Source organism: Acomys russatus, chromosome 16, assembly GCF_903995435.1.
Source record: "Acomys russatus chromosome 16, mAcoRus1.1, whole genome shotgun sequence".
Classification (NCBI taxonomy): Eukaryota; Metazoa; Chordata; class Mammalia; order Rodentia; family Muridae; genus Acomys; species Acomys russatus.
The window spans coordinates 42,228,527-42,256,163 of NC_067152.1; the positions used below are offsets into that span (position 1 = coordinate 42,228,527).

General features: G+C 49.1%; 1 protein-coding gene across 1 annotated transcript; it reads right to left on the reverse strand.

Moving 5' to 3' along the window:
• Positions 1 to 465: 465 nt before the first annotated feature.
• Positions 466 to 23,165, reverse strand: Prpsap1 (phosphoribosyl pyrophosphate synthetase associated protein 1). Its single transcript, XM_051159097.1, has 10 exons — positions 22,799 to 23,165; positions 20,542 to 20,594; positions 16,775 to 16,841; positions 10,310 to 10,482; positions 9,156 to 9,271; positions 8,686 to 8,741; positions 7,730 to 7,875; positions 2,183 to 2,253; positions 1,388 to 1,534; positions 466 to 679 (listed from the first exon to the last, which is right to left on the reverse strand). The coding sequence occupies exons 1-10, from the start codon at positions 22,966 to 22,968 to the stop codon at positions 521 to 523; spliced, it is 1,158 nt and encodes a 385-aa protein (XP_051015054.1). The 5' UTR covers positions 22,969 to 23,165; the 3' UTR covers positions 466 to 520.
• Positions 23,166 to 27,637: the final 4,472 nt, after the last annotated feature.

Genomic DNA, 27,637 nt, shown 5'->3' on the forward strand with positions numbered 1-27,637 from the left:
TAGAGACAAGAAATTTTTATTTGCAACTTCTGAGCAACACAGCTCTGGGACAGTGCTACTCTCTAATTTGACTAGCTCAGTGACAGCAGACATGGAGACTCTACTGCTCAATGGCAGTAGGCAGAGCAGTGTCTGAAAGAAAAGTGATTATGAGTCTCTATTAACGGACTTCCTTGAACTTGTCCAGGGAGAGGACAACTGCATTATCAGTGTCAGGGCTACTCAGCTCCCTGACCAAGTTCAACACTTCACCTGCCTTCCCCAGAGCAGAGCCTACTGAACAAAGTCAGCATGGAGGCTGCCTGCTGTTCCACCTCCACCTCAGGAAGATTCATTGTCTGCTTAGGGTTAAGGAACAAGGCTGATGGTGGCCATGTCATGCATCAACTAGCTGTCTTTTTGCCTGTCTCAATGCCTCCTCCTCAGCAGCCCTGTAGAGACTTGCGGACTGCAGCCCAGTTCCGAGCTGACACTGCTGTGCGGGTCTCCTCTGGAGGTCCAGGGTCAAGGGAGCGCCAGGCTAGTCATCCACTGTGATGTTCCGGAAGAGGTAAGCCATAGACTCGCCGTTATGGATTCTCCGAATTGCCTCAGAAAGAATCAAACTGATGTCCACAGTCTTTATCTTGGGACACTGCAACTTCTGCAGCTCGTGAGGGACAGTGTTCGTAACCACCACCTAGTTACAAAGCAATAGAGAGTAAGTACACAGTTCCTCATGTGTGCCAGGGAGTGGCTTTGCAGGAAAGGCCCTCTATCGTTTCATTTAGTGTCCAGCTCTTTCGTGGTACACAGGCCAACGGAGTGCTTTACCGCTGAGCTATGTCCCAGCCTTGGTTTTCACTTTGAGGCAGGGTCTTGATTATGTAACCTAGAGTGGTGCTCAACTGTAATTCATCTCTAAAATGTTGGGATTATAAGCATAAAACTACATTTGTCAAAGTATAGATTTTATGGTGGGCGTTGTGGTGCACGCCTTTAATCCCAGCACTCAGGAGGCAAAGGCAGGTGGATCTCCATGAGTTCAAGGCCAGCCTGGTCTACAAAGAGAGTCTTGGGCAGCCAAGGCTACACAGAGAAACCTTGTCTTGGAAAACTTAAAAAAAAAAGAAAAAAAAAGCATAGATTTTATAAACTGAGCATCTGTGGCTCAGAACTTAAGTTCTAAGAATGCCCAGCCCCACTGGAAACTTAACTATCACCGGGGAAGAAGTCAAGTACCAGATGTGACTCTTAATATCAAAATGAAGATCTGAAACAAACCTTTCTGCAAACCCTACACATGTATCTGCTTGAGCAAGATGGCTAGCAGACTCCTCTACACCCTAGCCAGGGACTAGGCAAGCTGCACTCAAGCTGAGTGTTGCAAGCCTTTAAGGCGACACACCTCATCAATGGAGGACTCCTCAATCAGCCGGGGCGCTTCAGCACTCAGGATGCCGTGCGTGGCCATGACATAGATCTTGTAGGCACCTCTTTCTTTCAGGATCTCTGCAGCAGCTACAAAGCTCTCCACGTCATCAATAATGTCATCCTGCAGGGAGAGGCAGTTTCAGCCACCCTCTACCCCAGCTGGGAACAGCACCATGAGGAAACATGGCATGCCCAGGTGGCTCGAGTGTCAGCAGCATCGAGGCTCTTTAGTCAGGTTTGTGTGACATTGTGACTTGAGCTGTCATGGTGGCTGTCAGGGTAGCTTCCTCCTTCAAACTCCAGACAGCCAGCACGCCACTTACTTAGTCCCAAGAGAGGGTGACATGAGAGGAAGAGAGGTAAAGGGAGCTGCTGCTGTTGTGACCTCTAATCCAGTGAGGCGGCCGGCATGCCAACGCAGAGCTAGGCTGTACTGAGATACCAGTCCCCACTGGGACAGCTCATCTTCAGCTTATCCTATGGCCTGAGATGTAAGGGTGAACATGGACCTGGTCTGAGAGGACCCAGGAGCCCTAAGATGGAGGCCATGATGCTGATTTCCTGGGGGGCACCAGGCTTTACATTTGTAAATGATGCTGATTTCCGGGGGGGGGGGGGGGCACACCAGGCTTTACATTTGTACGTGTACATTAATTTCCATTCACTATGTAAAACAATTGTGAAAGAGACTGAGAAGGGCAGGTGGATGCACTGAGATCCATGCTGAGAGCCACACCGACCAGGCCAGGGGCGGCACCTCTGCACATACCACTATGATTGCAATGCGCCCTCCGACGTCTCCGACCACTGTTATTGGTGGCTTCTCTTTGGCCATCATCACTAGCAAAACAAATCACAAGACCCAGTTAGACCGGTGACCACAACCTGGGGTCAAGCTCCAACACAGACCTAACACACAGCCCCCCTTGAGTGACGTGTCAAGAGCTGGAGCAAAAGCCGGGCGTGGTGGTGCACGCCTTTAATGCCAGCACTCGGGAGGCAGAGGCAGGCGGATCGCTGTGAGTTCAAGGCCAGCCTGGTCTACAAAGTGAGTCCAGGATGGCCAAGGCTACACATAGAAACCCTGTCTCGAAAAACCAAAAAAAAAAGAAAAAAAGAGCTGGAGCAACAGAGCTCAAAGACACACGAGGCAAGACAGAAAAGTGGTTTTAAATTTTCTAGTAGCTAAGTAAGCTGAGATAAAAAGGTAGGAGATAAAGGAGAGGAGCTGGCTTCCATTCCCAGCCCCCACACTGTGGCTTACTACCTACCACCCACAACTCTAGCTGCAGGGGGTTCACTCTTCTGACCTCTAAGAGCAGCAGGCAAGCATGGGATGCACGTACAGACTGATGCAAAACCCTCACTCACAGGAAAAAAATGAGCTAATACAGAGTAAATCTGATATTTTACTTTACACAGCATATATGGCTGCACCCCCTCAAGCTGTAGCCATAGAGTAACGTACTGATGAGGCAGTTTGTGTTCTTTCATGGCAGCCATCACTACATGGGGTCTCAGGTGAGACCCGCCATATCTGAAACACTGTGATCATTGTGTCAAAGGCCCCACAGTGCACAGCACAGGTGGGGAGATGACAGACCTGAGGCGCTCACAGCAGAGCAGCAATCCCGACAGTGTGCTGGCATCTGACAAAGGAATGAGATGAGCTGCCTGGCTAAACAAGTGGACAGCCTCCCTTTCTAAAAACCCTGATTCTTGCTGGGTGTGGTGGCACATGTCTTTAATCCCAGCATTCGGGAGGCAGAGGCAGGCGGATCGCTGTGAGTTCGAGGCCAGCCTGGTCTACAAAGTGAGTCCAGGATGGCCAAGGCTACACAGAGAAACCCTGTCTCGAAAAACCAATAAATAAATAAATAAATAAATAAATAAAAACCCTGATTCTTGCTGGGTGTGGTGGCACATGTCTTTAATCCCAGGACTTGGGAGGCAGAGGCAGGCAGATCACTGTGAGTTCAAGGTCAGCCTGCTCTATGAAGCGAGTCCAGGACAGCCAAGGCTACACAGAGAAACCTTGTCTTAAAAAAACCAAAAAAGAACTTGATTCTGGGGGCTGGAGAGATGGCTCAGAGGTTAAGAGCACTGGCTGCTCTTCCAGAGGTCCTGAGTTCAATTCCCAGCAACCACATGGTGGCTCACAACCATCTATAGTGAGATCTGGTGCCCTCTTCTGGCCTGCAGGCAAACACTGTATGTATAATAAACAAATCTAAAAAAATAAAAAAAATAGAAAAAGAACCTGATTCAGACGCTGCAACCTTGGTTTTACACATTTCCCTGGACTTTAGGTGTAACTGCCCAGATCATCACCTTCACTCTAGAGCAGAGGATGCCAGGGCACAGGACGGCCAAACAGAAATCCACCCTCACGGCCTGAATATGACACAACAGTCATTGCCCAGCATGCCACAGGGTTAGGGTTCCACCAAGCACAACAAGTCAGATGCAATGTATACCATACAGGTGAACTGTCACATGCCATGTGAACTCACTGAGACGCTAGCTCTGGAAGCAGGGTCGGCCCCGCCCTACACCATTTCAGATCCTAGAAATGTTTGTAATCCACATGGTCTCCAAGGTCTGGAGATGAAGTAACTCCCTCAACTGTGATAGGGAGGGAGGAGAACAAGACAAAAAAGAAAAGAAAAACAGCTTAAAAGTAAGAACACTGGAGCCGGGTGTGGTGGCGCATGCCTTTAACTCGGCTCTAGTTTGGCCTCGTGACGTGGTGTGAACCTGTAGCTATGTGGAAGGCCAAGACAAGTGCACTTCAGAACTCTAAGACAGGTGGGCAACACATTAAGACAGGGGCGTGGGGCATGGGGGTGGCTGGAGACAGCGTTCAGTACAAGAATGCTTGCTGCTCAGTCGTGAGCTTGGATCCCAGCACCCACATCAGATGCTCACAAAGGCCTATGACCTCTTACTCTCTTGGCCCCGGCAAGCACCTGCCCTGTGCTCTCTCTCTAGCACTTGTTAGGGAGGCCGAAGACTCTCAAGCCAGCACAGGCTGCAAAGCAAGCGACCATGTGTCAATAGTGAACTCAGCGATCCAGTGAGGTGAGGACTATCCACAGAGGCTAGGCCTTGTTTAAAAACATTTCAAGACAGGGTTTCTCTGTGTAGCCCTGGCTGTCCTAGGCTCACTTTGTAGACCAGGCTGGCCTTGAACTCACAGAGATCCTCCTGCCTCTGCCTCCTGAGCGCTGGGATTAAATGCGTGCGCCACCACGCCCGGCTCAGAGGCTAATTCTTAATTCTGGCTTGAGGAGGGTATTCAAGTGCACCACTGACAAAGAGGGAAAAGCAACTGTCCTAATACGAAGCTGCCAGGCACCATCTTAACCAAGACACCAAAATCAGCCTCCTCAACAATGGGCACACTATGTGTTTCCTGTGGCAGTCCTGCCAAATACTCAAATTTGAATCTAAGCGTGAGGACACAAACAAGTCCCAATTAAGGGTAGTCTACAGAACACTGCCTTGTGCTGCTCTACAGGATCAAGGTCAGAGACAAAGAATGGAGGGCATTCTGGATTAAACAAGCCTACAGAAACGCCAAATGAAAGCAATGTGCAGCCACAGATCAGGCTCTGGGCCAAAAAAAGAGCAAGGTTCCACAGGATGCTGGTGGAATGACAAGGCCCGTGGAGTAGGCAACAGTCCTTCGGGTGGGCCTGCGGGAGGGCCCCACTGCTTCATGTGCACACAGACGTACTCAGGAGTAAAGGCGCCTCAGACCCACAGCCACACGAAACACTGCGGCACTGTTAGAGCTGCAGACTCTACGTGTCCTCTTTCTATCGGCCAAATTCAGTGTCCAGTACCAAAAAATATAAAATTATGAGATTCTCAAAAAGCAAAAAACCCCAAGTAAAATTAAAAAAATATTATATTATATTTTTTATATAAAAAACACACAATACTGGTAAGAAATTAACTTTGGGACTCTGCTGGGTGAGGCTGGAGTCTGACTTCTCTGGAATGCCACTTCCTGCTCAGTCTATAAAGACAGGACTCCCTTTCTTAGTGGGGTTCTCACTCTCCCTAATCTGGTAACCCCAGATTTTCTAAGGGGTGTCACATAGTCCTAGAAGTCATCCCCCTAAGCCGGGAGGTAGTGGTCCATGCCTTTAATCTCAGCACTCAGGAGGCAGAAGCAGGTAGATTGCTGTGAGTTCGAGGCCAGCCTGGTCTATAAAGGGAGTCTAGGACAGCCAAGGCTACACAGAGAAACCCTGTCTCAAAAACCAAAAATTAAAAAAAACAACAACAACAAAAAACCCCACAAAAACTAAATAGTCATGCTTACCGGTTGGCTATTTAACAACAACAACAACAAACAAACAAACAAAAAAAACAAAAACAAAAAAGAAAGTAAGTAGGATGAGCAAGCCAGTAAGCAGCACCCCTTCATGGCCTCTGCATAGAGCTCTTGCCTTTAGGTTTCTACCCTGTGAGTTCCTGCCCTGACTTCCCTCAGTGATATATTACAACCCTAAAGGGTCAGCTGAAATAAAGCCTTTCCTCCTCCCCAAAAAATAGAAGCCCTCCCCTTACAACAGGGTAATTAAGTACTGCTTTCTCCTCCTTGTGATGGCCCTGTGTTACTGCATGGACATGAGGCGCTGCTCCACGGCATGTAGATGGTGTGCCCCGGCACCCTCAGCTCTAGCGAGCCAGACACATCCACCCTCAAAACCTCCCGTCACTGCCCAGGGCTTGTAAGTCCCTGATTCACAAGTAAAGTCTGGCTTGCTTTCTCACTGCACCACGAGCAGCTTAGACTTGTCATTCTGGGAAAGAAGGACTCCTGAGGGACTCACCCTTCACCAGCATGTGAGTTCTGCCCACAGCCCCTGCCTTGCCCTCATGGCAGCCTAACCAGAGAGCCATAACACGAAGAAATCACCACAGGCCTTTGGAACACCCGAGTTTCCATTGCCTTCTGATACTGACAATTTCATGGCCTTTTGGCTGGTTCCTGGCATTTGTCTGCTTCCTGTGCTGTGACCTTGGCATGAAGGGCTGTACACTTTCTGGTCTCGTGGGGCTCCTGAGTCTCCACTGCCTGATGAGACCTGCAGCGCCATTCTAAAAGGAGCTGACTGTAACACCTGGTGGAGATCCATTTTCTATCTCCCCCAGAGAGGCCGGGGACCAAGCCTAGTGCCCAGGGCACGAGCCTCAGCCTAAAGCGCTCTAGGTGCCCTTGTGTGAGAAACGGGAGCTCTGATCTCAAGCTCCATCCATTCTCATCAGGAAGCAAGCAGCGCCTGGACTGACCCACTGGGCATGGGACCCAGGACACCCACCTGAAGGACAACGCAAGTGAAGCAAAACAGAGTGCCTACACTCGAGCCAGGGCCCTGAACCAACTGTGACACTCCTCCAGCTAATGTCTGATTGAGGCACACCAAGAGGAATATTTCTGAAAAACCTTAAACCTTCCTGCCAGTGCCACTCAGTGTCCGTGGCAGTGAGAGCAACAAGTTAGTCAGGTATCAGGTTCAGGAGCCACCCTACGGTAAAGGTGACTGATGGCCACAGCCTGTGTCTCTTACCGAGGCACAGCCAAAGGCTGTGGCCTCTACACCATCACATACAGCTCTTTACTAAAGCTAGAAGTTATTTAACACTTACAAGCTCTGTCCTACACGCTGTGCAATTGTGTGCTGGAGCCCCTAACTCTCCTTTTTTTTTTTTTGGTTTTTCGAGACAGGGTTTCTCTGTGTAGCCTTGGCCGTCCTGGCTCACTTTGTAGACCAGGCTGGCCTCGAACTCACAGTGATCCACCTGCCTCTGCCTCCTGAGTGCTGGGACTAAAGGCGTGCGCCACCACGCCCGGCCCTAACTCTCCTTTTATAAAGGGGAGGTCAAGGCAACACTACTTGATTATTCAAAAATAGCTCAACATAAAGAGCTTTTTTTTTTTTTTTTTTTTTTTTTTGGTTTTTCGAGACAGGGTTTCTCTGTGTAGCCTTGGCTATCCTAGACTCACTTTGTAGACCAGGCTGGCCTCGAACTCACAGCGATCTGATTGCCTCTGCCTCCAGAGTTCTGGGATTAAAGATGTGCACCACCACACCCGGCCTCTCAAAGAGCTTTTACTCTCCACCGAGCTGGTAATTCTTAGCCATTACACTGTTCAGAATGTCCCTCCGTTTACAATTAAAGGCTCAAAACACGTCTTACAGGGTAGCTCCAGGCCTGGGTGGACAGTAAAGGCTCAGATCACATCTTATGGGGTAACTCCAGGCCTGGGTGAACAGTAAAGGCTCAGATCACATCTTACGGGGTAGCTCCAGGCCTGGGTGGACAGTAGCGTTCTTGACCATGGGGGGTGAGTGCCGACCATCATCCATGTCCAGCTCTGTGCACTGAGCTTCTCCGTGGATCACAGCCAGCCCCAGGCGCAGTCTCTCAGCATAGGACTGAGCCCTGAGAGGAAGACAATGGTTGGCAGCGGTGACACTGATGCAAAGAAAGCCCCGCCCCCGTACCACTCTAGTAATCACAGGACAAAAGAATGTTCAGTCTTTGAGGGGGACACGAGGAACGATTTCTATAAACCAGCCCAGAAGGTAAATGCTTCAAGAACTGCTATTAGAGTCTAGATAATTTGGGGGGCTTTCTCCCCAATATTCTCTATCTCTTTTTTAAATTGTGCATTGATGTTTTGCTTTCATGTATTTCTGTGTGAGGGTGTCTGATCCCCTGGAACTGGAGTTACAGACAGTTGTGAGCTTCCATGTGGGTGCTGGAACTGAAGTAGGAACCTCTAGAAAAGCACCCAGTGGCTGGAGAGATGGCTCAGTGGTTAAGAGCACCACCTGCTCTTCCAGAGGTCCTGAGTTCAATTCCCAGTAGCCACATGGTCGCTCACAACCATCTATACTGTGATCTGATGCATTCTTTGGCAGATAAAGCACTCATATACAATAAATAAAATAAATCGTTAAAAAAAAAAGCACCCAGTGCTCTTAACTTCTGCACCATTGCTCCAGCCCCTCTCCCCAATATTCTAAAAGTCATTTCCAGAACTTTGTTGAAAACAATGTTTCAAAATCAACGCTAGGCTGGAGGCATGGCTTAGTTGGCAGTAGAGATACAGCTGCTGAGCAGCACTGACACTGACTTGGGAAACTACAGCCCATGAGCTCTTACAGACCACATCGTGACAGCCCTGGGTTCCCGAGCTGACTGTGACTTCGGATGCAGCCACGGGGCTGGAATGCTTGGCATGTTTACCTTTTTGCAGCGTCAGGAGACTTAGCTACAATGACTGCGTTTCTGTAATTTGGAATCTAGATTTGGAGGAAACAAAACAAAACACTGAAGCATTATTAAACAAAACAAAACGAAACAAAACAACTCCCACCTAAATCGACATGGGCCTAAGGCTTTTCTTCTGACAGTCCACACTACGAGCTGGGACACTGCCATCACTCTCAGCTCGTCGCTGTAAAAGCACTGCCATATCAAGGTAACACAACTCTTAAAACCTTCATTCTGGAACAAGCACAAAAGTACTTAGAAGGAAATGTACTTTTAACGTCCCTGAACACATGGCCCTCTGTGACTACATGCTGAGCGATCTGGCTGCGGCAGGCACTGAGCCTCAGGGACAGCTCTGGGGATGTGCCTTTCAATACTGAGGCCAGGGAAAAACTAAATAGCATCTCTTTGAGGTCATGGGAGGTCTGCTGGTGGCTCCTCACTTCTTCCTGGATATACTGAAGCAGGAAAGGTGAGGCTCTAAGGTTGTCCACGGGAAAGCTGAAAAAGCCTTGTATTTCCTTTTGGTGAAGATCCATAGTGATAATGTGAGTTAAACCTGAAATTTTAAAACAAAAAATTACAAAGTTCTCCCTACAAGTTAATGGCCACAGTGGACACAAACTAGACGCTCAACTCCTGCTTCCTACCACAAGAGTGAAGCAGGGACTGTGAGGCAGGTCCACAGACTGCTGTTAGTCCTAATGAAACAGCATGGACTACATAGCATGCCCAGCCTAATGCCATGGAGCCAGGGATAAAGAACCACAGTGGAAAGGGGCGTGCTTCCTGTGCCTTCATCAGTGCAGTCAGAAGTGAGAAAAGGAGCCAGCCAAACAGGAGGATGGAGTAAGTAGGGCGCGGGAGTGGGACTGAAACAGGAAAAGGAGGGCTTTCATCAGAGCGCATAAATAAATCGCTTAAGACCGTGGCTACCTCGAAAAGAAACAGAAGCAAAGTAAGAAAAGAGACTCACAGGGCAGTGGGCGACATTGGACTTTCAGTGACACCCTACGTGATGAAGAATGGTGGGGTGCTCTCTCAGCAAAGGCACATCTACAAACACACTGCAGGGGTTCAAAGGTCTCCCAGAGCAAAGAACCAGTACTTTAACAGACGTCAGACAGGGAAAGCTCAGCCACACACGTCATTCTGTCTGTTTTACGGGCCAGGAAGCACACACTGCTCTACACAGGGAATAAAGACAGTGAGACCTGAGCGGGGGGTAAAGAGCGAAGACGCACTAAAAGAAAAGGCCTGCTCGGAACAGACTGCATCTAACCGAGGCAACAGAGTCAGGCCTGGAGCATGAGCGGTCACAAGAATGACAAACCTGCCACTTTAAACAAGATGACAAGATGATGGCAAAGTAATCACAAAAACAGACCAGAAGACACTGAGGCAGCTGGAGACAGAGGGACACTAAGAACTTAGCGCCTCAGCTCATGGCCCCTCTAGACAATGTAGAAGGAAACAAGATGGCATTAGTGAACAGCATGTCAAGAACAGGGCTCAAAGCAGATACCAAGGCAGACCCCGATCTCAGTGGGTGAGACTGCAGCCAGTGCTGGCACCCCAGGGCCCTACTCAGACTCACCAGCTTTTGCCAGCATGGATGCCAGGAGCTTGCACACGATGGAGCCCCTCTTCCTCATCTTGCTTTGCTTGCTGTAGGGGAAGTAGGGGATGACGCCGATGATATTCCTGGCACAGGCAGTCTTCAGTGCGTACGCCATAATCAGTAACTCCATCACCGCTGTATTCACATCTCTAAAACAGTAAAACTTGTATCTTGGAGTAAAACCTACTTATTAACAACAGTAGAGACGTCAGCTCCAGCCACTCGGCCACAGCATCAGGTATGACATCAGCTCTCAGGAGGCAGAGAAAGGTGGATTCCCCTGAGTTTGAGGGCAGCCTAGTCTACACAGTGAGCTCTAGGCAGCCAACTCTACTGCCTTGCCTCAAAGACAAAACAAAAAGAATTCCACGTCCTCTAGCCCTCATCCTCTATTGGTCAGGCGCAAGCCTTTAATCCCAGCACTTGGGAGGCAGAGGCAGGTGCATCGCTGTGAGTTCGAGGCCAGCCTGGTCTACAAAGTGAGTCCAGGACAGCCAAGGCTACACAGAGAAACCCTGTCTCAAAAAAACAAAAACAAAAACAAAAACAAATTGAAAAACAATCCTCCTGCCGGTGGGTTGTGTCACCTGACTTTAATACCAGCACTTGGATGGCAGAGGCAGGTGGACCTGCCTGGTCTACATAGTAAGTTCCAGGTCAGCCAGCGCTACATAGCGAAACCTTGTCTTGAAAAATAAAACAAACAAACAAACAACCCTGGCTGTTGTATAGGGTCGGGCTCCCTGCGGCAATCTGTGAACCAATTCATCATCTGACCATGTTTTCCAATGCTCTAAATGCCCCCAGTCAGCACCGACAGGCCTCCTTGCCCTTCAGGACGCTGTCCTTGGAAGACACCTGCACAGGGCTGACCCGTCCCAGGGTCATGCTACACTGCTGGGTTAAAGATCTCTTCTCAGCACTCCTGGCTTCCATGAGATGCTGAGAACAAACTGTCTAAAGAGCAAACCTCCAACCTTGAAGGACATTAGCAACATGCTGCTCCTAAGCTAAGAACAGACAGCATCTGGATGGCCAAAAACAGGGACATCCAGCTGTGCTAGACACCTGTCTATTGTGCACAAAGGGAAATAACATTTTAAAATAGTGAGTCCTTTGTCTTTTTGCCATCTACAGTGGCCTGTGACTACTACTAGAGCCAATTGCGGTGGTGCACTTTAATCCCAGCACTCGGGAGGCAGAGATAAGTGGATCTCTGAGTTCGAGGCTAACCTGGTCTACAAAGTTCTAAAACAACCAGGGCTACACAGAAAAACCCTCTCTGGAAAAAACAAACAAACAAGGGGGGCGGGGGCGGGAGAGCAAACAACCTGAGTTACAATAAAAATCTCAGGGCAGAAAGATGGCCTAATGGCTAAGAGCATTGGCAGCTCTTCTGGAGGACCCAGACTCAGTTCTCAACACCCATACAGCAGCTCACAACTACTGTAAGTCCAGTTCCAGGGAAGCCAATATCCTCTTCTGGCCTCAGTGGGCACTAGGCACTCACGTAGTACACAGACTGCATGCAAGCTAACACCGTACATTATCACCATAACAAAAAATAACAAATTAATAATGATTCAAAATATACAGGAACCAAAATTCTCTTTTGAGTCAGTATGGAGTACATGCCCGAATTTAGAAGGATCACTGGTTTTTTGTTTTGTTTTGTTTTGTTGAAAGAGTCCCACTATGGCTGTTCTAGAACTCACCATGTAGACCAGGCTGGTCTCAGCCTCCTGAGTGCTGGTGTTAAAGGAGTGTGCCAACACACACACACACACACACACACACACACACACACACACACACACACACACACACACACACACGGTATGCTCCCTGTGTTTCCCAACTGGAATTACACACAGTGTGACCCGCTGCCTTACGCTCCCGGTGCCACGACTTCCCCACTATGGTCTACATCTTCAAACTAGAAGCTAATTTGACAGATGTTTTGTCAACGCAATGAGAAACTAATACAGTAAATAAACTAGTAAAGGTAGAGAAAAGGGGGCTGGAGAGATGGCTCAGAGGTTAAGGGCACTGTTTGTTCTTCCTAAAGGTCCTGGAGTTCAATTCCCAGCAACCACATGGTGGCTCACAACCATCGATAACGAGATCTAGTGTCCTCCTCTGGCATGCGGGCAGAATATTGTATAAATAATAAATCTTTTAAAAAATGCTTCAGAGAGGCCTGCATGTGTGACATCAGGTGGAGGTGTGTCTAGGGGACTCAGGTGGAAAAGGTATGAAGGGGGCAGGTTGGGGTTGGATAGGTTATTAATACCTTGAAAAGAGAGAGAGAAAAAAAAGGTAGAGAAAAGAAAATTAAATAGCTTTAGGATCTATGCTATAAAAGCATTCTGTTTTGGGCCGGGCGTGGTGGCGCACGCCTTTAATCCCAGCCCTCGGGAGGCAGAGGCAGGCGGATCGCTGTGAGTTCGAGGCCAGCCTGGTCTACAAAGTGAGTCCAGGATGGCCAAGACTACACAGAGAAACCCTGTCTCGAAAAACCAAAAAAAAAAAAAAAAAAAAAAAAAAAAAAAAAAAGCATTCTGTTTTGAGCTAGGCTTGGTGGCATAGGCCTGTAATCCCAATACTTAGGAAACAGAGGAAGAAATCAGAAGTTTGAGTCCAACTTGGACTCTGTCTCTAAAAACAAAAATGGCTTTGCTGGGCTTGGTGACACACCCGGCCATCCTGACTCTCAGGAGGCTGTGTCTGGAGACTCAGCTGGAGTCTGGCCTGGCTGTAGTCAAGACCCTGTGTCAGAAAAACAGAAGAGACTCAGCCTTGCTAGTTAATCCCACTATTAAGAAAAGCACTAGTAGCCGGGCGTGGTGGCGCATACCTTTAGTCCTAGCACTTGGGAGGCAGAGGCAGAAGAATCTCTGAGTTTGAGGCCAGCCTGGTCTACAGAGTGAGTCCAGGGCTACACAGAGAGACCTTGTCTCAAAAAAGAAAACAAGAAATGCATTGGAATTGTGTAGTAGGTCACCTGTCTCACATACAAGTCCTGAAATATATTCTCAGCAGAGAGAGAGAGAGAGAGAGAGAGAGAGAGAGAGAGAGAGAGAGAGAGAGAGAGAACGAGAAAATACTTTGTCCAGGTGTCAGTCTTAACCCTCCAACACATCAGGGAAAGCCATCAATCTCCTGTTCTAACAGCTGTGCCTGACAGGCGTCTACTCGGTAAGCAGTCTGCCCGTCGGCTCCCAGGCATTGTGCCACCCACGCTATGTGCTGTACCTAAATCAACGGGGTCTCCAACCTTAGCTCCTCCCCTCAAGCCTCAACAGACTTAACGAAAGTACCCAGAAGAGTTGCTCATTGCTGGCACAGTAGCCACCCCAAAGCAGGCAGCATGTGTTTCCATGGAGATGGGAAAACTAAGTGGAAACTCAGACTGCAGCTTCCTCTGCAGCCCGACGCTTAATGCTCGTTGCCAAGGTCTCTTAGATGAGTCTTCCTTTTTATTTTTATTTATTTATTTTGTTTTGCTTTGTTTTTTGGAGACAGGTTTTCTCTGTGCAGCCCTGGCTGTCCTGGAACTCACTCTGCAGGCCAGGCTGGCCTCGAAGTCAAAGCAATCCAGCTGCCTCTTCCTCACAAGTACTGGGATTAAAGGCATGTGCCACCACCACCCAGCCATTTTTATTTTTTTTAAGTTTTTTTTTTTGTTTGTTTTGTTTTTCCCCGAGACAGGGTCTCTCTGTGTAGCCTTGGCTGTCCTGGACCCGCTTTGTAGACCAGGCTGGCCTCGAACTCACAGCGATCCACCTGCCTCTGCCTCCTGAGTGCTGGGATTATAGGCATGAGCCAATACGCCCGGCTTTAAAGATTTATTTATTATTTATATAGTATTTGTGCCAGAAGAGGGCACCAGATCTCACTATAGATGGCTATGAGCCACCATGTGGTTGCTAGGAATTGAACTCAGGACTTTTTGTTTGTTTTTGAGACAGGGTTTCCCTGTGTAGTGTTGGCTGGCCTCGAACTCACAGTGACCTGCCTGCCTCCGCCTCCAGAGTGCTGGAATTAAAGGCGTGCGCCACCACACCCTGCGAACTCAGGACCTTTTGGAAGAACAGACAGTGCTCTTAACCTCTAAGCCATCTCTTCAGCTCTCCTTTTTATTTTTTTAAGATTTATTTATTTTATTCTATGTGTATAAGTATTTGCCTGCATGCCTATACATGTGCACCACATGCATGTCTGGTGCCATGGATCCCCTGGAACTGGAGTTACAGACCGCTGTGAGCTACCATGTGGGTGCTGGGAATTGAACCTGGGTCCTCTAGAGGAGCAGGCAATGCTCCTAATCACTGAGCCACCTCTCCAGCCCCTACAGATGAGTCTAAGACACGCACCCTCTTGCTATCACAAAGCCAGTCACGGCAGCTAGAAGTCTGCCTTCTGGTCCTGTCTTTAGACTTGGACCTCTATATCTGGGGGAAGATTACTGGGAAAGCTGGTTCCTGGGACTGATACGCTGAGGCCCTGCTCTTCTCACCCTCAGACAAGGCCACAGAACCAGGTAGTCTAAGGTGGCTGCTAAGGGCCGAGGGTTCCATAAAATCTGTCTTTGTCTTCTAAGGACTCTAGCATTAAGAGAGAAAAAAGATGACAACGCTCACTGCTAAAGGATAAACGGAGAGGGCCCCAGGTGGTCACGCAGACTGTCAGTGTTGCTTCATCACATGCTGTTAAAGCTGAGGACCAAGGAGATAAAGGCCCCTGTAATCACGTGCTGTTTGAACCAGGGCCTGAGTGAGCAAGCTATATGAACTTCTCAGGGAAGACATCTGTGGGCAGAGGAAACGGAAGAAATGGAAGGAAACACCCTGCTGGGCTGTTACTAATTCATTCAGGTTCACGGTTAGCTGTCTGCTGGAGACTGGCAGCAGGGAGTTGGAACACCAGACAATGCGAGGGACATATACAAAACTGACACAGTAAGACGCTTCCTTAAAAATGCATAGTACGGCCGGGTGTGGTGGCTCACGCCTTTAATCCCAGCACTTGGGCGGATCGCTGTGAGTTTGAGGCCAGTCTGGCCTACAAGGCAAGACCAGGACAGCCAAGGCCACACAGAGGAACCCTGTCTCAAAAAACAAAAAAAAAAAAAAAAGAAAGAGTCCGGCGTGGTGGCGCACGCCTTTAATGCCAGCACTCGGGAGGCAGAGGCAGGTGGATCGCTGTGAGTTCGAGGCCAGCCTAGTCTACAAAGTGAGTCCAGGATGGCCAAGGCTACACAGAGAAACCCTGTCTCGAAAAACCAAAAAAAAAAAAAAAAAAAAAAAAAAAAAAAAAAAAAAAAAAAAAAAAAAAAGAAAAAAGAAAAAGAAAGAAATGCACAGTACAGCATCCAAGCCCAGCAGACAGAAGAACAGCACAAGGCACTGCACACAGAAAGTGACTTAGCTACGATGGTCCTGGGCCTAGCACTCCTAAAGATGGCCAATAAGAATAAAAGTGCTTTCTATGCTTCCTAAATTTAAGGCCTTGTTCAATGCTGGCAACGGAGGAAAAGCAAAGGAACGTACAATTCATTTTCCATGGACTCTCTGCAAACCCTTCACTTCTCTCTTATTCTTTGGACAAGGCTAGGGCTTGACCCAAGACCTTGCACACTCTAGGTAAGTATGCCACCCCTGACCTCTTTCCCTTCTTTCTCACTTCTAAAGTGCATGTCAAAGCCGTGGAGTAGGGACAGTGAGCAGCCGGTGTGAAGACACTTGCTGCTAACCCTGATGACCTGTTGGCTCCATCCCATGGACTCACAGTAGTAGGTGAGAACTCCCTGTCCAGGCTGCTCTCTCCTCTCATGTGCCTGGCACGTAAGACCCCACCGCGAATAAATATATACAAAGGAAAAAAAGGATGTTTGTTTTGTTTTGTTTTTTGTTCTTGAGGCAGGGTCTGACTATGTAGGCCTGGCTGGCCTGGAACTTGCTATGTAAACTAGGCTGGCCTCCAGCTCACAGAGATCTGCATGCCTGTCTCCTGAGTGATGGTTAGCGGTGTGTTACCATGCCTGGTTTCTTTGCTTTTTGAGGCAGGTCTCACTAAGCCGCCCAGTCTGGCCTTGAGTGGTTCTCAGCCCAAGCAGACCTTGAACTAATTCTTCGTCTGCCCCAAACCAAGCAAACTTATTATTTGAAACAAAACAACAAAATCAACCCTGGGAGCTGGGCGTGGTGGCACACGCCTTTAATCCCAGCACTCGGGAGGCAGAGGCAGGCGGATCGCTGTGAGTTCGAGGCCAGCCTGGTCTACAAAGTGAGTCCAGGATGGCCAAGGCTACACAGAGAAACCCTGTCTCGAAAAAACAAAACAAAACAAAAAAAATCAACCCTGGATAGTTGGTGACTAAAAGATAACCAATTACATGAGAAAGTTCTGGGAGGAAAATGAAGTGGTGCCAAGTCTTACCTGGGTATTGTCTGTATTATGAAAATATCTTGGCCACGAACAGACTCTTTGATTTCAACTCTTGTTTCTGAAGGGAAAAAAAGTGTTTAAGTTTTTAAAAAATATTTATTTATTAATATGCATACAGTGCTCTGCCTGCATGTACACCTGCAGGCCAGAAGAGGGCATCAGATCACAGTATAAATGGCTGTGAGGCACCATGTGGTTGCTGGGAATTGAACTCAGGAACTCTGGAAGAGCAGACAGTGCTCTTAACCTCCGAGCCATCTCTCTAGCCCAGTGTTCAAGTTTTAAGAAAACAGTTCACGATGCAGTCCCACCTGGTGTAATCCAAGTCTTAACTAAAACACTGATACACAAAGTGGTCAGGCTTGGGGTAAAAGACAAAATCAACATAAGTGTATCAAACAGTCCAAAAAATTCCAAAAGCTCTGTCACCAAAATGAAGACATGAGCAGACACTGAAGAAAGTGTCTGCAGCAGAGAACGTGAAACTTAACGTCCTTGTCAGGCTTTCAGCAAGCGCAGCGGCATCCCATGACAGGCCCTGTGCAGGTCCTGGGCCAATCAATGCCATGAAGACCACCTTGGCCTGCCCCAGCATGTCACCCAGGGCAAGAACAGCAGCTTTACAGGAAGCTGGCAGCATGGTGGGGAGTGGAACACTGGGAGATGTGGGCTGTTTGCCAAGCGGCCGTGGTCACCCAGACCACTTGGGAAGCAGTTATGGGAAAGAGATGCAGAGGTCAAGAAGCTGCAGTGGCCAACCACACAGAGCTCTGGGCTTTCTTCGTAGATGTGATAGGAAAGCCAAGCCAGGGGACGGGGTGGAAGAGGGGTCATGGCTACCATGAAGGGAGAGCCATGGCAGCGCAGGAGTGGCAGCAAAGACAGTGGGAAAGCGCACAGACTGCAGCATCAGAGAGCTCAGGGTGTCAGCAGGGGTTGGGTGAGTGGGGGAACCAGGTCCTCAGGGTCCCAGGCTGACTGCTAAGCAAGCACCCTCTAGCCTGGGGAAGCACAAGGCTGAGCATCTTAGTCTAAAATCTGAAAGTTAAAATATTCCCAAGCCTGCAACTTTTGGAGGGCTGACGACACCCAGTGCTTTAAATTCTGGAGCATTTCAGATTTAAATTCATAACCAATAGTCTATGCAAATGTTCCTAAATGTGGAACACTTCTAGTCTCTGCTTTTCAGGTAGAGTACATTCCACCTGCAGGAAGGGGACAACTTCAGATAAAAAGTATGTACACTGTTGGATCGCTGTGAGTTCGAGGCCAGCCTGGTCTACAAAGTGAGTCTAGGACAGCCAAGGCTACACAGAGAAACCCTGTCTTGAAAAACCAAACAACAACAACAAAAGTACATGCATTTTAGTGGGCTCAGAAGTAGGCCCCTAGCATGTACAAAATGACATCCTAGATTCAATCGCTAGAACTAGATGCCCCTCCCCCAAAGGTTTAAAAGTGTTTTCACAAGAATACGGGAGTAGAGTGGGCTGGACAGAAGACTGCCAACACTAGGGACATTCGATGCCTCTGCTCCAGGCACTGAGCCCTGCTGCAACTGTGAAGAGTAAGGAGAGCCTCCTCCTCGGCATCATCTCTCTTCTGGCAACCCCCCTCCCCCTGCCCCGCCACTGGACAGCCGGAGAATTGATGCGCTCTCCTGGCCTCTGGGCACCCCTCCACACATGTGACACATGCACATAAATACAAATAAATCTTCAAAGAAAAACCTGTTACAGTTGTGTCTTGAGTTAGGATTTCTGCAATGAAACACCATGACCAAAAAACAACTTGGAGGAAAGAGCTTGTCTGGCTCACACTCCCACGGCAGTGTCATCACTGAAAGAGGTCAGGGCAGGAACCTGAGGGCAGCAGCTGATGCAGAGGCCATGGAGGGCCGCAGCTTACTGGCTTGCTCCTCAAAACTTGCTCAGCCTGCTTTGTTTCTTTCTTTCTTTTTAGGTTTTTCACAACAGGGTTACTCTGTGTACCAGCCCTGGCTGCCCTGTCTTTAACTCAGAGATCCGCCTGCCTCTGCCTTCCAAGTGCTGGGATTAAAGGCTGGGCCTCTGCCTTCCAAGTGCTGGGATTAAAGGCTGGGCCTCTGCCTCTTTAGCCCCCTAATCATCATGACACGGACTCCTTTGTGAGGCAGGGTCCTGCTGCTCTGCTTCTCCCTGTGCAGCTCAGGGCAGGCTCAAACTCACGGCAATCTTCCTGCCTCCGACTTCCAAGGGCTGAGACTACAGACGTGCACTGCCACATCTGTCTCTTCAATGTCTTTTTTTTTTTTTTACATAAAATGGGAGGATGCCCTGAGGTATGCGACTCTTCTAGATTATGATACAGGGTTAGTAGGACAGTCAGGGACCTTTTCAAGTGTTTATGTTACAGTTTTCCACACAACCCAGAGGGAAGCCAAACTGGGCCACCAACCAGTGTAACAACCAGTGTAACCAGTGTAACATTTGGATTTTAAAAAAGAAAGAACAAGTACCAGGCATAGCGGTGCATGACTTTAATCTCAGCAGTTGGGAGGCAGAGGCAGGTGGATCACTGTTGAGTTCGAGGCCAGCCTGGTCTACAAAGCGAGTCCAGGACAGCCAGGGCTACACAGAGAAACTCTGTCTCAAAAAACCAAACAAATAAAAAATTAATTAAAAAAAAGATAGAACAAAGGACAAAATTTGAAAGGGATTTGTGTGTGCATGCCTATGTGCACGTAGAGTGTACACAGGTAGACATGCGTCAGGTGTCTTCTCACTTATTCTCACCTCACGTTCCTTCACTGAGTTCAGCTCACTGACACTCCTAGGCTGGCCGGCCAGGGACCTGCCCCTCCCTGCGGAGGTTACAGATGCACAGCAAACACTAAACACTGACTGAGCCGTTTCCTATCTCCACTCCCACCCAAGAGGCCTTCTAGTCATCATTCCCAGGACCAGACTGGCCACGCTGTCACTTGATGACCTAGTGAGATAAGCGTAAGACACATTGGCCAAACAGAACCCAAAGTAGAAGCAAAAAAACAAAACATTCTACAGATCTCTCCTTTATTCACTATAACAACAGGATATGTGATCCCCGTGGAAAAAGGAGACAGCAAAGACAACAGTCAGAATCTAAAGAGGTAAAGACTAAAGACGAAGACCTCTAATGCTCAAGACAGGATCGGTGTTACACGCACACTCACAGACACAGCGGCTCGTATCTATAACCCCAGCATTTTGTAGCAGAGCAGCAGAAACAGCTTCAACAAAATAAAAGCACTGACTCCCAAAGGTGGGCGGCTGACCTCCACATGTGTACCCACACACACACCACAAATACAAGAACGAGAGCACGATCTGCTCATAAAAGCGTGCCAGCCTTCGACGGTGCCACATGACCAAGACAAGAGGATCCCAAGAAACAAAGCAAAAGCATGCTTAAAAAAATGCATGCAGGAGCCGGGCTTGGTGGCGCATGCCTTTAATCCCAGCACTCGGGAGGCAGAGGCAGGCGGATCGCTGTGAGTTCAAGGACAGCCTGGTCTACAAAGTGAGTCCAGGATGGCCAAGGCTACACAGAGAAACCCTGTCTCGGGAAAAAATCAAAAAAAATGCCTGCAGTAGTGGCGCATCCTTTAATCCCAGCACTCAGGAGGAAGAGGCAGGAGGATCTCTGAGTTCAAGGCCAGCCTGGTTGATCTACAGAGTTCCAGGATAGAGAAACTCTGTCTGGGAAAAAAACAAAAACAAACAAAAGACTTAACTTACCTCCATTGGTCTCCTGATATACAACAGATTTCCCCAATTCAGCACCAAGACGCCTATTATACAAACAAAAGGGGGGCATACAGTTAATTAACCTAGCATTCTGAAAGCAGAGGCAGAAAGAATACTGTAAGGTAAAGGCCAGTCTGGGCTACATAATGAGTACCAGGCCAGCCAGGACTACATAGCAAGATCCTAACTTCTTTAAAAAAAAAAAAAGAAAGAAGAAAGAAAGAAAAGCTGAGCATGGCGGGGCACACAATTAATCCCAGCATTTGTTAGGCAGAGGCAGGCGGATCACTGAGTTCACTACAAAGTGAGTTCCAGGATGGCTAGGGCTGCACAGCAATACTCTATCTTGGGGAAAAGAGAAAGAGAAAGAGAGAAAAAGAGAAAGAGAGAAAGAGAGAAAGGGGGGGGGGGACACAGAGTCAAATACCACAAATTCAACCTATTAAATAGGTAATGCATTTATAGATATTTATTGTTATAGGAACTCCATAGCTTTCTGAAGAATTAGCATCATAACAAAAAGGCAAAACCAGGGGCTGGAGAGATGGCTCAGCGGTTAAGAGCACTGGCTGCTCTTCCATAAGGTCCTGAGTTCAATTCCCAGTCAACCACATGGTGGCTCACAACCATCTGTAACGAGATCTGGTGCCCTCTTCTGGTGGACATGCAGGCAGAGCACTGTGCATGTATGATAATAAATGGTAAAAAATCATTGTTTTAAAAGGAGTTTTATTTTATGTGCTATTACAGATGGTTGTGAGGCACCATGTGGTTGCTGGGAATTGAACTCAGGATTTCTGGAAGAGCAGCCAGTGCTCTTAACCGCTGCGCTATCTCCTCAGCTCCCAACCACTAATTATTAAAGTGCCCTCAACTGGGCATGGTAGCCGAAGCCTATGATCCCGCCACTCAGGGAGGCACAGACAGGCGGATCTCTGTGAGTTCAAGGGCCAGCCTGGTCTAAAATCAAGTCCAGGACTGTCAAGGCTACACAGAGAAAGCCTATCTCAAAAACAAAACAAAAAACAAACAAACAACTTTAAAAATAAAGTGCCCTCCTCCACTAGAGCTCTCTAAAGGCAAAATCGAGTGTGATAAATCCTACCCAATATAAACAAACTCAGGGTTAAAGTGATTCCAGTTGGCCTCAACAAGAAAGACAAATAATCGGGTTAGAAACAGAAAGCTGGCAGCAGAATGCAGAGCGGCTTCCCTACACTCTCCTAACCCCATTTCAAAGTCCAACGGGTAATAGGACAGGTGGACCTACGAGTTTCTGAAAAATGAAAATGACTTCGGATGTTCAAATTCAAGCCACTGAAGCCGCGAGTCCAGGGCCCGGCTCAGCTGTGATTCCGGAATCCAGGGAGGCTAAGGCCAGAAGAGCACACCTTTCAGAGTCTGGCCTGGGGCCACAGAGATCTTATCTGGGGGGGGGGGGGGGGGGCGCTAAAAAACAAAGGACAAAAACCAAGGATGGGTGTGGTCTTTAATCCCTGTATTCCCGGTATTCCCGTGACAGAGTTCAAGACCAGTCCTGTCTGTTTTAGTAAGATCCAGGCCAGCAGGGGCTACTGTGGAACTCTGCCTCAAAACAGAGAGGGGGAAAAAAAAAAAAAAAAGGCCAAAGAGTAACAGGTTAAGCAAGAGGAGGACAAAGGATGCATTTTGTTATGTATTACTACAGGTTTATTTTAGGGCCCTTACGGCTCTTTATCCAGGCTTCTTAGGGCCTTTTAGTGGACAGGTATCATCAGCTGGCCGCCCCAGAGGCCCTGCTCAGCAGGATTCATCTCCGCATCTCCCACCAAGCTCAGGCTCACACGCCCATCACTAGCCCATAAAATCACCCACATTTTACACGTAAAGTTTAAAATAAACCATGTCCCCCCCCCCACCCTGAGGAAGGAGAGGTGGTAACAAATACGCACGCACACACCCCTAAGCAACGGCTTTTGTTCAACTGCCCCTACACAGCTGTAATCACGGTTTCCCCCTCCCCCCCCCGGTCCAGCCCACTGTATTTCTGAGTTCCCTTTTCTCCCTGACCTTCGGGCTGAGGCTAGACCCACTGCGCCTGTCTCGTTAGAGAATGGCGGTTCTCAGACCCCGAGGGTAACTCACGCTCCGCGGCCCCGGGATGGGAGCGAGGGGACCTAGGGCCGGGGCTGGGGAGTCGGCCCGAAGCTCTGGCCCCCAGGTGGCGGGGAGAGGCCCCGGGCCACCCCGGGAAAAGGACCCCGCTTACTCGGTGATGCGCTTAGCCAGCTCCGTGCAGGCGGCCGTGGAGTTGGCCGAGAAGACTCGGTAGCCGGTGCGGGCGGCGTTCATGGCCGGCGGGGCTGTGGGGCGGGCCCGCGGGACGCGGAGGGACGAGCAAGCTGACAACCGGGACGGCAGCAGCAGCTTCCTGGGCATCCTCCGGCCCGGGGCGCGGTGACGACGACAGCGGCGACCGGCAGGCCCGGGCGGGCGCACAGGCTCAGCCGCGCGCAGCCTCCGTGTCGGGACGCCGCGGAGCTCGCACCCGGGTCCAGCGGAGCCTCGGTCACCCGAGAACCTCCACGGCAGGCCACGCCCCCACCCCTCGCGACACCGAGTCGCGCGGCTAGAGCGTCCTCGCCGCCGCCATCTCGGAAAAGGGCACGGAGGTAAGCAACGCCTCGCGGGACCATGTTCTGACGGAGGCGCTACTGATTCTGGTGCCCTCTTTATTTTAAGTCTCCCTGGACGGGGCATTGTACGCTCACGATCCTGGGTGGTGCAACCACGTTTAGTGGCGGTTCTAGATGGTCTCAAAGTTTTCTGCCAGGAGCCAAGATGTCGGCCGCGGGGACCGGAGGCTGTCTAGCCTCGCGTCTCTATGGTGAACAAGTGATCCTGCGCTTCCCCTGGGGTTTGTTTGAAAAGTGGTAGGTCCTCATTTGGCGCTTGTTGCGGGCAATGACACCGAAATGCTCCAGCGCCTTGTCATGAAGGCGTCCCCTAGACTCTGCCCTTGTGTCTGCATTGGAACAAGGTTGCAAGAACATGTCAAACAGCAGCCCACGGGGTCCCTCAGACCGTCCGCCCGCCCGCCCACCCTAACCTCAGGAAGGTGTTCGGCCCGCAGGAGTGTGCAGAGTGTAAATACAGATAGCTCCTGCTGCCATTTACTTTGGTGTAAATAGACCTGACAGACGAAGCCGTTCTGAAGAGACGTTGGTGTCTCTAGATCCGACTATCGAACTGTTCGAAAATCAGCACTCCCGCCCCCAAAGTGCGGATTTCCCCCGGAACGTCGTGCTGCGAGAAGGAAAAGGCACCAGCAACACTGGGATCTTGTCTCCCAGTAAGAGATTTCACATAGCTCCAACGACTGACTGAGACTGACGGCACCCCCGGACAAGGAAGGCTCAACCTGTGGGCGGGAGGCGTCTTGCATGGACTGCTTGGGTGGGCAGACTGCCTTCTGTTTAAGATGTAATCTCACTTCTGGACCCCACAAGACAAGACTTGTGGAGTTCGCTGGGTTCCTTTGTTCGATGCCAGCCTGGTCTCAAAGTGAGTTCAGGACAGCCAAGGCTACACAGAGAAACCCTGTCTCCAAACAAACAAGCAAACCAAGGATAGAATAATAACTGCTCAGTTCTTGTGCTGTGAAGCTTGTTAACATAATATAATAGAGTCAGTTATTTGTGTGATAGCCAGGTTAAGAGAGAAACTGAGAAACAAACACAATTTTATAAAATTAACTTTAACAGAATTATGTATTTAAGCTCCTGGTTTCTCCAGTTTCAATCCAATTTTAACAGGAACATCACTTTGGGTCTGAGCCAAAGAGCATAGTAAGGGCTCCTCTGACCCCCACCCCCATCCATTTACAAGTCTCTCCTTAGGGCTATCAAGAGCTCCTTAATGGAAGCCACCTCATCCCAGCCCTCCAGCACTTACTGATGGGAGCATCCCATGGGATCCAAGTCTGTGCTTCTGACTGGGACGCTTAAGCAGGTATAAAGATTGCAGGAGCTCTGAGAATGAGGAACTCACCTGGAACACCCCCCCACACACACACACACATTATATCCATGGTTCTCCATTGCTTTTAGACTAAAAACAGATATTCCTACAGAAAACTTCTTTGAAGGGTATGGGGGGAAGTTAAGGCTGGCCTGTGAGATGGTGTTGAACTCTGACCCTCTTGCCTTCACATCCTGAGAGCTGCAGTTACAGGCTTCTGTCACCACACCCAGTTTATGTTGTACTGAGGATTGAATCCAGGCAAACACTGCACCCCCTCTCTCCCTTCCCCACCCAGTCTCCTCTCACCTCTTTGCAATAAAGCAATCTGGAGGCCTTAGTTTTATCAGAGAGGGCCAAGGATAAACTGCAGCAGAAAAGCCCATAATACAAGAGTGGGTCTCAGATGTGGGCATGACTTTTTTTCTCATGGGGAGCAAGGCTCTACTCCACAAAGGATTTCAGGAATCCAGTGAGTGAGTGGAGGCCTCACCATCTTCAACTCCTGATCAGGAAGTATTCCAACCACCACCACCCTCCCCTTTCACAGGGAGAAAGGGGGAGGAGTTTCCTAGCAGACCCTCCTTAACATTCCATTAAATTCCATTCCACTGGGGAGTGGTGGCAGACCCCTTTAATCCCAGCAGAGGCAGGCAGATCTTTGAGTTCGAGGCCAGCCTGGTCTACAGAGCGAGTTCCAAAACAGCCAGGACTACATGGAGGAATCCTGTCTCAAAAAAAAAAAACAAAAACCAAAAAACAAATCAATCAATCAAACAAACAAAAAACCCAAAACTCCATCCCAGGGTTAGCCTAGGTACAAAGGAAAAGGAGAGCTGGCCACCCTGTAATGGCCCCATACTGGTCATTAAATGGCTCATCTTCAGAATAGGCCTTTCGACAGGCCCCAGATGCCTCAGGCTGGCTGGTAGTCCTTGTTACAGACTAAATATCTTTGTCCTCAAGTTCGGATGTTGAAGCATGGTCCCCAGGGATGACTTTAGGCTTTGAGGAAGACTTGGGACTACATGAGAGTAGATCCCCAACTTTGCTAAAGGAAAAGACACCAGAGTGTCCCATTTCTTGGCATGTGGGGACACAGTGAGTAAGCAGTTGCCTGCCACTGAGAAAAAGAGAGGTCCCCCCTCCCGCAACCAGAACTGACCATGCTGGCTCCCCAAGAGACTTCCAACTTCAAGAACTCTGTAAGATGGCCAGGTATGGTGGCTCATATCCTTTTTTCCCCCAAGATTTATTTATTATGTGTACAATGTTCTGCCTGCATGTACACCCGCAGGCCAGAAGAGGGCACCAGATCTCATTACAGATGGTTGTGAGCCACCATGTGGTTGCTGGGAATTGAACTCAGGACTTCTGGAAGAGCAGTCAGTGCTCTCAGCCTCTGAGCCATCTCTCCAGCCCTGGTGGCTCACATCTTTAATCCCAATATTCAGCAGGCAGAGGTGGACAGATCTGTGAGTTCAAGGCTAACCTGGACTACACAGTGAGACCTCCCATCCCTCCCAAAAAATGGAGGGCATGCTTGACTAAATAAACAGAACGAGCTAACTGGTGACGAAGCTATAATATATAAATGCAGGTTTATTGGAAGCAGCACAGAGGAGGAAGGGACCGAGAGAGGGTAGGGAGGTGGGGACAAAAAGGGGGTCCTGGAACCAAAATGTCTGGTTGAATCTCTGGGAGAGGGAAAGCCCTGCCCCTAGGTAGAGAGCAGGCTGCGCCAGCCACGCCAGCCACGCCCTGAGGCAGGACCTAAAAGGTCAGAGGGTAACTTCCGGGCATCATTTCTTTTCTTCTACCCTGTGATTCCTGGGATTGAGCTTGGGTTGTCTGGCTTGGGAGAGAATGGGTTAGCAGGTGCTAACCATCTCACTGGCCACTCTGATGGCCGGGCTCTGCCGTTCCCCCAGCACTACCCCCTCACATGGCAACATTACAAGGTCTTCCCTGGGAAGAGAAATAACTGAACAGCTTGTATCTTAATGTGCAGATAGGGTTTCAGGCCCCAGAAAACCTGCTCAGCTCAGCCATTGAAGAATTTAGCTGCATCCCTGAATGCCGGCAGGAGAACAGGATGGCTACATAAATAAATAATGATCCGTTCAAACCCTAGGAAACTTGGCAGCCAGCAAATTTTCCTTTTTAAAGGATCATGGGAGACTCGAAGACACGAGTGTAATATAATGCTGCATAAACAAAGGGCAAAATGACCTTATTTGGAAAGAAGCTGAGGCTTTCTTTTCTGCATGTCGCCTTTGGACGGAGAGGGCACACAGGGACGCGTCCTAGGGACTGAGAGTCCTTTAAGAGGTTTGTATAAGTAAATCAAGTCCCTCCTTCACAAAAGCGAGACCCTGGAGTGTCCCTGAGTGTCCTAGCTTTGGTGAGGGTGTTGTCTTTCTAGGCTGTAAGAATTGGTGCAGACTGGCAAGTGGGTGGCATAGCCACTGCCTGGGGCCTCTCAGGAAAATGGAGGACCTGGGGCTGTGCCTGAGGCTCAGCAAAGGGGGAAGCCTGGGGACTCTCTGGTTGTGAGCCTAGCCTTTCACTGCTGAGCCATCACTCCAGCCCACCCGCGGATTCCTCTAAGCACAAATCCTGCCTTCTGAGGACTTGAAGTCAGATTTAATCTTAAGTAAAGTTTATGGCAGTTGATGTTTGGCCTGAATTGCTGCATTTGACGCCCCAAGGCCAGGCATGGTGGCACAACACAGGCAGCACTCAGGAGGCAGAGGCATGCAAGTGGAGGCCAGCCTGCTACAAAGGCTAGGACAGCCAAGGCTACACAGAGAAACCCTGTCTCAAAAAAAAAAAAAAAAAAAAAAAAAAAAAAAAAAAAAACCCACAACAAAAAAAGAAAGAAAGAAAAGAAAACAAAAACCAAGCCAGGCAAGGTGGCACACACCTTTAATCCTAATGCTCAGAAGGCAGAGACAGGCGCATCGCTGTGGGTTTGAGGCCAGCCTGGTCTGCAAGAAAAAGAAAGCAACAAAGAAGAAAAAGAAAAAGAACCCCCTCCCCCCAAAAACCCAAAAACAAAATAAATAAATAAAATAAAGGCATGGTG

Excerpts from the sequence above, each read along its gene's own strand:
- Prpsap1 (XM_051159097.1), bottom strand. The coding sequence starts at position 22,968 with ATGCCCAGGAAGCTGCTGCTGCCGTCCCGGTTGTCAGCTTGCTCGTCC. Across the intron at positions 16,842-20,541 it reads ATATCAGGAGACCAATGGAG|AAACAAGAGTTGAAATCAAA; the intron begins GTAAGTTAAGTC and ends TTTTCCCTTCAG. Across the intron at positions 680-1,387 it reads AGGAGTCCTCCATTGATGAG|GTGGTGGTTACGAACACTGT; the intron begins GTGTGTCGCCTT and ends CTTTGTAACTAG.